This window comes from Tyto alba, unplaced genomic scaffold (genome assembly GCF_018691265.1).
Source record: "Tyto alba isolate M040663 unplaced genomic scaffold, T.alba_DEE_v4.0 Super-Scaffold_23, whole genome shotgun sequence".
NCBI lineage: Eukaryota > Metazoa > Chordata > Aves > Strigiformes > Tytonidae > Tyto > Tyto alba.
In genome coordinates, this window is record NW_024881297.1 from 97,816 (window position 1) to 110,068 (window position 12,253).

The window sequence follows — 12,253 nt, forward strand, 5'->3', positions numbered from 1 at the left end:
ACTCCTTTTGATGTGCTGGGCGGCCAAGATCGGTACCCGTGCACACCAAGTCATCTCGCGCCTCCCTACCTGACAGCTGGGACCTGCACAGAGCTTTAGTCACCCAAACCACCCCTTAAACCCAGCACAAAGCCTAATTTTAGTTTTAAGCAGCTGTTGGGGAAAGCAACAAAAGTAGCTCGTGGGCTCATATCCTATCAAAAGGAGAAAGCTTCCCTCATTCTTTACTCCTTTTTAAAGATCTCTAGATCTAAAGATCTTCTATTTTTTAAATCCTTTAATGAAGTAATACAGGAAATCCACCAGTCACAAGTGCCAAGAGAAGAAATGAAGAAACAAAAGAGCCACCAAAGAAAGGGATCTTCAGAAAAACACTAGACAAATCTCTAAGGTTTGCTATTTTAAAGAAGGTGAACTGTTTTTTAATCCTATTCAATTTGATTTTATTGGAAAGAACAAATGATCCAGACCTACTCGGTGACCCAGGAGAGAAAGCTTGTCTTGAATAGTCCTCATTGTTTTCCTTGTGCGTGCGCTGCTTACCTTGGCTGTCACTGGGACAGGAACTCAGTGACACCCTGCCAATACTTCAGGAAGGCACCAGCAGAAAAAAATCCCATCCTTCTTTTGGCCTACCATAGATTTTGTGTACGGGGGTGGTTTTCGGTGCAGAGTAGCAGCATCAGACTCGAGAACCCCCAATTAACCAAAAGCATGTGCTCACAACCATAACAAAGGAAACAGGAAATATATCTTTTATTTTAAACAGTACTTCACTGGAGTGTTTATACTGTGCTACTAAAAAAGTACACCCAGTCCTGACAGTGTAACCACGTTCAGTGCCTATAAGCTGAAGAGATGAAGGGCCTATTCTTCATGGGGGAAGAACAGTGAATATATTCTCCAGGTGATTAAGAGAACAGTATGTCTGCTTAGTTAGATGCAGGAGATGGACCTAAAACTGAGACCACGTCCATGATTGGACTCCTCCCTAGAAAGATGTGGGCACGGTACTGAATATACCTGCCCAGATCCAGACAGCAAAAAGTGCTGTTCCAGGTTTTTTTTGCAACCAGCCTCCTAAGACATAAGCACTCATCACTGCACACAGCAACCCTTTCCCATTCCCTGTCACTCTGACTTTCTCCTCCAGATCAGACTTGGGACAGTCTTAAATCACACGTTGATTGTCTGATGTCCACAGTGACCACATGAATTGAAACATCCTCCTCTTTTTCAAGTAAAAGCTCCATTCATGTTTCCAACAACTCTCAATATAACTGATGAAGCAGGTATCTAAATAATGACACAGCACTACCCATGTTTTGAGGGACTCTTTACTCTCACGGGTTAGACCACTTGAAATGGGTCCTGTTAGCAGGAAGGGAGAGTCTTCTTTTACAGGAATTTAATATTTTTCAATAGAACTGACCGTGCAGGGAAAGGAAAAGCCCTACAGGCATGAAAAACTGCACAGCGCCAGTCTGGAAAGTTTATTTTAAAAACATTACTACATCCCAGGCTGTTATATGTCAGCGGATATAAAGCTCTTCTTTAAATAACATCCAACTGTGGCTATGCCCTTGGTATGTCCCAAATATCTTCAGCTTATTGCTTGTATTTTACAGCACTCTACACCCCGCACAACTCTCCTACTTGGGCCGTCTCTGGCCATACCCACCGCAGGTGGGGTCCTACGATTGCCCCGGCACCTCAAAACTCTTGTTTGGAGTGGCTGACAGCCACACCAATGTGCCGTACCTGCTCAGGGACGGCCGTGACACAAAGAAACCTTTTTCTCTGCCAATGGCTGGGAACATCCGCTCGTGATCGTCTTACATGATAAACACATTAACAGGGGCTTGACAGATCCAGAGAAACTTTGTCCTTTGTGATAAGGTGGGAGAGATTTTGGCTTGAATGCAATAACACGGTGCTGTGCAAATTAAAATTAGGTCCCGGCTCAGGTTAAAGCAGAGCTCCTTAGAGAAGAGGCCCTTCCAAGATCACAGCCTTTCCCCACCGTGAGCCTGAGCTCCCAAAAATGGGCACTTTCTGCAGATCCGTGCATGACCTGGTGACCCTCTCTGGCCACCCTCGTTTTCCTCTGCATGCCGATGCATCAGATCCAAAACCTATCCCCATACAGACCACGACAGAAGTGCAGGGAGAAAGCTGACCACAATCACAAAGCAACCTTCTCAGCAGCAGATGACAGGGAAGAGGCCCACATCGTTGAGGGAGGAAAATGGCTGGAGGAAAATTAGATGTTAAGAGTCATTCGATGCTAGAGGAGAGGTTTGAGTTAGCTGGACTTGAGTCTGGGACTAGTTTCTCCAGAGAACTAGAGTCTGTGAAGCGAATGGCCACTTGGAAGCACCAGCACTACCAAAACCCAGCAGTTTTGCACACCAGCTGTAAGTCAGTGAGCGATTAGAGCCTTCTGCTGGCCCAAATCATGATCTCAAATGCCTTGTTGAAAAAAATGCCAGAAAGAACATCTGCCAAGCATGCTCACTGGTAAGCATCCTATCCTTCCTAGGTGCTCCTGAACATCAGATCTGGGGACTTCTTTTAAAGGAATGAAGACTTTTGGCAGTGTATATAATCACGTTTGCTGGACAGAGTGGGCAGCATATGTTTACCCTATGCAAGCAAACATCCAGAATGACAGATATCAGCATTTCTCACCAGTTTCTGACTGCATTTAATGTAATGATTTCTCCTCTCCTACTGGAAAAGAAGAGCAGGCTAGACGGGCAAGTAAAGTGGACAAGCAAATAACTTCATGTTTGTGGATGGACATGCACCCTCTTTCCTTTCCTAATTCTTCAAAAGACAATCTTGCAGAACTACCAAGACAAATGACAGCTCTGGTGTCAGTGCTGGTAGATTCAGAAATTAACTTCATCTAGCCCTTTACTAAGGTGGACCAGTACTGCTATGACAAGTAGAGTTGAAGGGGCAGCAAGGTTAAGAAGGCAGCTATGCATTGTTTACATCAGTACTCTTTACAAGAAAAGTTTTGAGTAGCCTATATTTACAAGTTCTCTTTGCCATTCTCAAATGTTTACAGCTGGAGAGTGAAGCTCTTGCAAGGAAAGATCAAAGTACTGGTAAGGTTTTAAGAAACTTTTGGCTTTATGTTGATGTGAAAAGGGGCTTTAAACAAAAGCTCTGCCTCTCCTAGGAAGGCTGCTCTAATTTCTCTAGCCACATCTTTGCCAGATGAGCAGCGGGTAGGATGCAATGGGTCTAAGTCCTTCCCTTCCCCTAGATGGGAAGGGGTAGCTGGCTAGTCTTGTAAAATCTGACTATTCCTGGCATGGGACCTGTGTGTGAAGGAAAATGGAGAAGCAATTCCAAAGCTTCTCATGTGGGAATGCTTCAGGCCACACAACAGTGAAGCCAATCAAAATGACTAAGTGCTTACTTGAACAAGACACTGTGAGTTGGCTGCGCACGGGGTTCTGGCTTTAGGAGGAAGGCAAATGCTATTTGTGCAACGCTTGAGATTTTTCAGCCGAATCAGCAGTTTTCCTGGCAAAAACTCGATGCTCATTACTAAAATAAATATTGTTAAACACCAGTAATGAGGTTTCTGAGGTGGCACATACATCCACCTCTAGCACAGAAAAAGCACCGGGCAATGCTCTGCACACGTGCAAGACACAAAGCACACCCACCTTGAGCTTGTGCTCCTTCCTGTTGACGATGACGGCTGTGATCTGCTGGTCCATGAAGATGAGGATAGTCACCAGCAGTGCAGGGATGGCTGCCGCCAGGTACACCCACCATGGGTTCCCTCCAAAAGGTGGGATAAACCAACCCCTCTCGGGACTGGTTGGCTTTTAAGGGCAAGGAAAAGAAAGGTTGCGTTAGAGCTGCCATGTAGGAATGATGACAACCTAAATACACCTGTACTTCCAGCAATGGGTCTACTGGGCAACACCTGAGGCTTGCGGCAATTTCAGCCTTCCCATGGAGAGCAGAAAAAGGTTTGGAGTATGGAGGCAGGATTTGGCAGATAAACCATCCAACCAAAATGAAGCTAATAAAAAGGATAACACCTGAGTAAAAGGGTCCTTTCCAGACAGCTGACTATTTTCCTGTTTCGAGGGCAAGTCATTTTAAACAAGGCAGATGGGTGGAAAAGGGAACCTCTTCCAAAGGCCACCAAACAAGCTGACAACGACATACCTTGAATTCACTTGGCACAATTAGTTTTGGTGTGTCCACACCTACCAGGGCATCTATTCCACAGAAAATCAAAATGGACAAGATAATGGCAAAGTCACTGAGGAGCTTCCGGGCCTGAAACAGAAGTTGATACCACAACAGTAGTCAGCACTATGAAACACCATTTCACCCATGCTTCCGTTTCTATGTGATACTCCAGGCTCACGTTTGGTGGCAATACAAGATCATCGTTTCTCCTTTTGTGGAAACAAAGGTGCACATTGTCACATCTGGTGCCACTTGCTTAAATGTGCCTTGGTGTTTTATTGTGTTATCTGGAAGCCAAACAATTAAGCCTAAATGGCAGTACGAAAACAAGCCTAAGGAAAAAGAAAATGGCTTTTGTAAGAAACTCCCACATGGTTCTTCAAGGCAGTCTCACTGATGTCATGTTTGACAGCAGCCAGCAACCGCTGGTATGGAGACCTAGCTCCTCTGCAGCAGTGTCTGAAGAGACTTTCTAGGATCAGATTCTAATATTAACAGAACGTCTACAAATACACCTAAAAAAGTAGTGACTTTTTTAGACATAAAATATTGTCTCCCGTTTGCCTTGTGATCTCTGATTCTTCAGAGTCCACATGAACATGTTTTTCCATGCAGGGCCAGAGACTTTTTGATACGAGTCGAGCTTCTCGTGTTATCACAGGATTCCTAAGGTATGTGGCTTTAATAAAAAATACTGTGGTATCCCCAGAATCCATTCTTTTAATATGACTGATTTTGCAATGCAGATTAATAAAAAAAAAAAAAAAAAAAGGGAAAGGGAAGAAATGGTATTTTACACTAGATAATGGAAACAGTCACAAATTTCCCTTTAGAAGATGGGAAGACCAAACCAGATGAGGTGTTCAGTATGACTGGCAGAGATTACGTTGTTTTCTGTTCGAGTAATATGTCAACCTAAACAGACAAGAAAACAAACTAGGCTTCTCAGCTAAATCCTCAACATGCCCTAAGAGCACAACTCTCCTGAAGTCATTGGAATACAACAACTTAAAGCTGTCACTGGTCAGACTCTAAAATTTAACTGGGCAGGACTCGCTGTGCTTGTCTGTAACAGTGTGATCTTTTTAGAGCTCTTGCTCCTTCCAGATTTCCTGGGTTCACATGGTTACAGATAAATTGAGCTGCATTCCAACCCGAATGGAATTTGTTTCCTTTTTATTAAAAATAATAGAGGTTCAATTGTAACACAGCAGAACAGTAAACATCCATGCAGGATAAATCCCCTTGTGTCAGAATGCCAAAAACGAGGGAGAGGAGGGGCAGGTCTCAGAGAAACATGGCTTTGGCACACACGGAAACTGCCAGCTCACACGTGTGTCGTGGTGATTTTACCTGGGGACACAAAACAAACAGATGCACCTGAGAGGTGCATGTAAGATGGCTGTGAGTCTGAGCGAAATCTTGTTTAAATCAATGCTGAGGTTTTTCAGGTCATCCTTAATTTGCATCTGATCCTCAGAGAAGAAGGGGAATTTCTGCTTTAGGTCCCTACCATAACAGATAGGTCAGACACAGAATGTAATCGAGTTCAACATTTTTGCAATGATTTCTGAGTACTTCAAACACTATGTGATAACATCAAAGAAGTGTCTCTGTTAGCCTGTTCTATACGGACAGTTTGCTTACCCGCTTTTAGTCAGTGACAAAGCAAAGGGCTTCTTTTGTCCTACCCAAATACTTCCCCTGGTTATAAGCAGGGAGCCTTCTGACTTAACAATTAATAGCCCCTTTTGGTCCTTTGACCTCTGCAGAACGGCCACGCATCCTACTCCGGAGTCAGTGCCCCACATTAAGGTGTGTATCTGACACTGGAAATGGCCAGTTGAAACTGTATATGCCTGAAGGACATTCTTGATTTCTTAAGGCTGATTAAGCTACATCACTGCGTATCTCAGCTTGGAAGCATTGTCTGCAGCACCTTTAAAATCACTGCCACGTCCCCACAACAGATTATGGTGCATTTTGGCTCTTCTGCTGCCTTACCCATGCCCTTCAGAAACACTGAGTGACACCTAAGCAATCCCAGACATACCTTGGTCAACCAGTTCCATGTTCTTCTCTCAACCTAGCCTCCCTGCAAAGCATTTCTCCCTGGGTGTGTGTGACAGCTATACTAAAAGGAAGGCCTGATTTTTGCACTCCAAAAGAGTAAAGCGACAGACTGCTAGGGTGAAAGGAGATACTTACAGTGGTTGGAAAATAGCGACTGGTCTTGAACTTCTTCAGGGCCATGGAGCAGGTGTAAGTGCCAAAGAAGAGGATGAAAGACATGAGGGTGATGTCAGGGACATATTCACAGTTGTTGCCCACAAGTTGTCCTCCGTATTTCAAACACTCCTTCGTTGTCAGAGATGACCAGTCAATGGTGATGTTGTACTGCAGAAAATAAGAGAACATTTCCATAAAGCTGTGCATAAGCCACTCACGCTAGGACAGGGCATCAGGAAAAGCACTGGGAGGAAAAGGGAGGCACGGTGCGGAGGCTAAAAACCCCTCTGCTTGTGTGCAGACATAATGGATTTTAACCTGGACAGAGGATTGCATCACCTGGGAGCTGAGGGCAGTTTGGGCCTTGGGAAGAAGACAGAGATCTTCTGACCTCTGCACTGCTCCAGCAGACATGCTCTGAGTTTTCTCCAGTGGAAAGGCAATGTTGGAAACCTCATGCAGAAGCTGGAGCAGCCTGAGACCACCTCAACATCCACTCCCCACTGCTTGTTCACCGCAAGAAACGCCAGACCCAAACCTGCTTCTCTCGGGTCAAGACCAGCACCGTTTCCACAGCAGAAAATCTCCCTCCTTGCCCTTTCTAAAAATAAGGCTCGAGCTCGCTTCATGCCTGCTGTCAGCTTCTGCACACACAGCGTTACACTGCAGCTACCACGAAAAATATAAAGGATCTTCAGCTGCCTACAAAATTCTGTCAGTCTGGGGAATTTTAGAATCGCATCATCTCTGCTCCTTCTCTTCTGCATGAAAATGCCAATGAAGGAAGCCATACTCCCGGGAACCATGACATCAGAGAGAAAGAATACTTTACAATAACTCAAAATGAATAAATCCACAGAGAGGAAAGAGTATTTTACTCCAAATAGCTGTTATAGAGAACTTGTCACAAGTGTGCGCACAGACTAATTCAGACCAACAAGCAATTTTCCAGAAAAAGGATGTTCTTTAAGCAAAAGTGCAAGGCACAAAATACCCTTTTGTTTATAAGTGGCATTTTCAAGTAGGAAAAAACCCCAACTGACTAACATTAGAAATCTTGAAAATATGTAAGGTACTTCCTGAAGGCAAAAGGTTCACAGCCTCATGTTGCATCTATTGGTATCTTGTTCACGTGTGTCCAGACTGGATGCTTACCAAGTTGTGGTCTGAAACTGCATGTAATAAACTGCAGCTTTCTCAGCAAATGCTGTGAATCCCAAGAGCTGAACCGAGGCACGATTTTGCTGACACAGATGGTGGTGGTGGGGAAAACCCAACAACAAACCCCCCAGCTCTGTTTTGCTGTTTGACAAGGTGTTGGCCACGCAGAGCTGGGGAAACAGAGCTATGCTCTGTGCCCTGGGGTGGCTCCCCCGGGGGGGACCAGGGCTAAGGCTGAGCATCCTACGGGGAGAGCATGGCCCCCTGGCTCTTTGCAAAATCAGGCAGAGACCCAGAGTCAGGACTGGCGGGAGTCCCCTGCAGCGTTGGAGGAAGGGTGTTGCAAAGCAGGGGTCTGTGGGAGGAGGGCTGAGATGCCAGGATGACTTCCAAGAAAGGACAGCCTGCCGATGCGACTTGTTGTTTGCATGTCTCCAGGCCTCTGTTCAGTTCTTTGCCTTCCTCTTAGGCACAAAACCTGAAAAGAGTGCTCCTTGTGAACAGACCAGAAGCGGCAATGGACACGCTTCTCCTGATGGGTGGATGTGAGCGTACTGATGGCTGGCCTTGCATCGGAGCCGGGGGCTGCTCGTCCCTCCCCCGAGTGTTATTTTCTGTGGCGGGCAGCTGAACAAGGAGGCCCTCGTTTCCAGCCCTTCCACAGGTAGCCAACTGAGGTGCTCAGGGACCGCAGCCAGCTGACAAAGTGGGGCAGTGAAGAAGGCAAGGAGCGGTAAAGGGCATCCGAGGTGCAGCCTGGACACCAGGAGACCCCTCTTCTATTTCTTCACCCTGTGACCGACCCCCTTCAGGACCTTGGGCAACACTCTTGCCTACAGACTCATGTCGTTCTTGTGCTCTCCGTGCCTGAAGACAGCGTGGCCAGCTCAAAACCCAGTCCCTTTCTGCTGGGCCACTTGATGCCACACGAGTGGCCACCACATGAAAAGAAACCCAGACAGGTAGGATCTCTATTCTTCAGCAGAAGACTGTTACTCTGTGTCTCAACTTACTTCCCCTGCATCAAACACAAATGTTCATGACCCCATCACACTCCATTTCTTTCTCCTCATCATCCAAAGCTCACCACCGGAATGAAATGTGGAAAAGTCAGAGTTAGCTACAGAAAAATCAAAGAATGGGACGGAAACAGGACCTTCCAAAGGAAAGGCTGACCACAACTCTCCTGTCATTACGGCTCTGGAGACAAGGATCTGGCTAATCCCCCGGGAGAACCATTTGCATCCTGCCAACACATGGAGATCAGACTGCAAGAAAGTGGCTGCTATTAGCAAGTAATTAATATTATCAAATTGTGCACACAGTAGGCCATACGCAGCACACCTAGAAACCCTTGGAGGATCAAGTGAGCATGCCAAAAGGAGCAGTGCTACATTTGTACGGTGTCACAGGCAACACAGGAGTGTCAGCGTGAGCATTTTCTTCACACGATCGGTTCCTGATCTACAGGCACGTCCCTGCAGAAATGCCCAGCACTTGCAGACTCTGAAGACCACACAATCCCCGCCCTCGCAAAGGGCACTTACCATCTCAGTAGAGGAATAGAACAGCTCATCGGCTGACGGCACTGTTGTTCTGTTAAATAACGAGCTATTAACTGTAGAGAGGACAGAAAAAGGAATACCATGAGCGTGGTGCTGAAACAGCTAGGAAGGAAAGCAAATTTCAACTATCAAGCCATTCGTTAACTCCATCAAACAGTTTGCAATCTCTTTGCTCAAGTAAAGTGAGTCAAAAGTATTATTTCAGAGTGACTCAAAAGCATCTATCATCAATCACTATTAAAAAAACAGAAAGAAAAGGCTAAGTGAAACATAATTCAAACCTAACTAGGTTGGTTTTGGAGCTCATTGTAACAAAAATATAAAAAAACAGACAGACAATAATATAATATTTCATAGTTTTGCAGTATTTCTCTAACAATTTCTGGATTAATATAAATACCGGCAGAACAATCCTAATTATTAACTTAAAATTAATGCACAACCCCAAAGATATCCAGAAAAGCAAAAGGCATTTTAGAATCCAGCACAAACACACTTTTTTGATGTGAAAAAAGATAAAGAGTAATTGAAATCAACAGGATGGAGATCATCTCTTTGAAAAAAGGGGCAGCATTCACCGTGACAATGGTAAATGTTTTCCTTTTGTTTTCATGGGATTAGAAATCATTTATTTGAGATTTCATTTAGAAATGCAATCCTGCCTGAAGACAGGCTTGTCAACTATGTCCCCATGTTTTATTTAGGTTTTGCATGTACTTTTATGCCTGATATGAATATTTATGTTGTATTAAAACTCTCAGCTCACATTTGTTTAGCTGGAAAATGAGCAAGTCTTTTACCCTACTGAAATGATACCAGGGTCTAAATAAGTAGTAGGACTTTGTATGTAGGCAATCTTTTCTGGGCCCTTGACAAGTAAGACCTCATGGGTTTTGCTGTGCAGATTTTGCCACAGGCAGGGACCTCTTTGGAAAGGCCCAGGTGGGCAGCCCGCTCCTTAAACCCAAGGGCAAAGTCTGAGCGTGGAAACCATGCCTCACACTGCGAGGACAGAGCTGAGCCTGCAAAATGATGCAAGCCTTTTCTTGAGAGGTCAAGTTTGAGAAGAGATAATGTCTCTCTTAAGAGCGCTTTATGCTCTTTTTCTAGCATCTAGCATCTCCAATCAAGTCCAAACCCTCTTGGTAGCCTTGGCAGATGAGGTAAAAGGCCTTTTGGTTGGAGTAGCTTGTCCCCTCTGAGCAGAAACACGCAAGGTGGCCAGTTTAACCACGGTCTTTGCACGGTCACGTCAGTACCCAAAAACTGCATGAAGCAGAGAGCAGCAAGCTGCAATCTTCCAGACCCCCAGTCCCCTCCACTGCAGCTGTTGAGCCCCCTTGGCATTCAAGCACACAGTCCTGACACTTTGCATTTGGCTGAACAGTGGCTATGTGCATACTACTGCACCTGAAAGTAGATGGAGTGTGGGCTTGGCTGCTGGTTTTGCCTTTTAACTTCTTGACCCACGTTATAAAATGGTGTGTGTTTACTCAGAGACACAGCCTGGAGTTGCAAGGATCAAAGGGAAGTCCCTGCGGGACAAGCTAAGTAATTATTGCCAGAGCACATACAGATCCCATCAGTGATTTCAAAGGCATTATTTTAAGGTCCTGTGGAAAAGCATGGTGTGGGTGCTGAGCCACTGCTCCCCAGCTTTCTGAGGCCCTTGTGAGTGGGAGCGTGGGCAAACCCCACTGTAGAAATGGAGCAATGCAAGCCAAGGGTTGATGCAAAAACTCCGGAGCCAACTCTTAACAACACAGAGATTAAAACCAACAGTAAAAAGCCTGAACCACAGTATGAGGGAAGAAGAGTCTGCTTCACCTGTGGCGTGACAAAAATCAGTGAAGCTTTACCTGAACTCACTTTGGAAAAAGCAAATAAATCTTCCCCCTTCTCCAGCACAACCCCTGACAGCTTATCAACCACTGCTCACCATACCCCAACAGCCGCAGACATTATCTGCACTAGAGGAAAATCACTGGAAAGAAAGCACCTGCTACTGCATACCCTTTGCTTCCTAGAACCAGGAATCCCCTTCTACTAATCTGCCACGTGCATTTTCATTCCATTTCCTGATGCCCAAGAGAAAGCTTGCAAGCTTTCAGGGAGGAAATGTTACCATAAAGGATAATTGATGTCCTAATGCTGCTCTCTTGGAGTCTGCTTACAAAACCTGCTCCTGCAAGGCCTTGTGATCTTGAGCTTTGTTTCAGCAACATTCACTACAGAGCTGGGATTGCGGCTTGCTTTGGGTTATGCTCAGGTCTCCTCACTTTATCTTGTGCTGTGCCGTCCCTCTCAGAGGCATTCACCCAGAGCCACAGGACAAAGAGCCTATCCAGCTGTCAGAGCAAGATTCCCCCTTTCCCTGAGCCCCCCCCCTCCCCCCCCAAGTCACTGACACCATGCTGAGCAGCTAGCAAATATCCCAGAAAGGCAAGGATGATATTCTGCCTCTACTTCCACATCTTACATAAGGCTTTAAAAAAAAACCCAGGACACGGAGCTTAAGGCCACTTATGTTTAGTGAGCCAAATGTCACAGACTGACTCCCATTGCAAGGCTTTAGGTATGTACACAGAGCACAGCCCTATCTTTAAAAATGAGCAAACTCAGAGCCCCTTTGGGAAAGCGCTGGGCTTAGACTCTGTCCTGGCTGTTGCTCACTACTTTGCTGCTGATTTACTGTTGCACGGTAAGAGAGAAAATCTCTGTAGCTGTGATGAGCAGCTGATGTGGAAAGCTGTTTTATTTACAGAGTGGGAATTAAATCTGTGCTGTCTTATGCTTATGGATGCTGCCTGGGTTTATGCAGGCACAGCTACACAGACACAGGCATGTATCGATGTATTTCAGACTTGTGAGAGGCCAAACTGTCAGTGTCATGACTGACATGCTAGCAGCTATTTCACAGGCCACTTGTTCCTCTGGAAAATTCCTTGCTTCTGTGCATCAAAGCCACTGTGAAAGGACACACCACCAAGCCAGGAATTAGAAAAATCAAAGGACGCCACTAGCACACTTGCACTGCCAGCACTGTAACCCTGGCACTTGGTGCTTTACAC

The 12,253-nt window shown here is 45.5% G+C and overlaps 1 protein-coding gene across 2 annotated transcripts in view; it reads right to left on the reverse strand.

Moving 5' to 3' along the window:
* The window catches only part of SLC4A4 (solute carrier family 4 member 4), a 185,704-nt gene that overhangs the window by 19,934 nt on the left and 153,517 nt on the right, over positions 1-12,253 (reverse strand). For both annotated transcript variants that reach the window (XM_042796525.1, XM_042796524.1), the window contains exons 15-18: positions 9,165-9,235; positions 6,436-6,624; positions 4,201-4,314; positions 3,687-3,848 (exon numbers count right to left, since the gene is read on the reverse strand). In XM_042796525.1, coding sequence (XP_042652459.1) covers positions 3,687-3,848; positions 4,201-4,314; positions 6,436-6,624; positions 9,165-9,235 — 536 coding nt within the window. The remainder of the gene's footprint in view (positions 1-3,686; positions 3,849-4,200; positions 4,315-6,435; positions 6,625-9,164; positions 9,236-12,253) is intronic.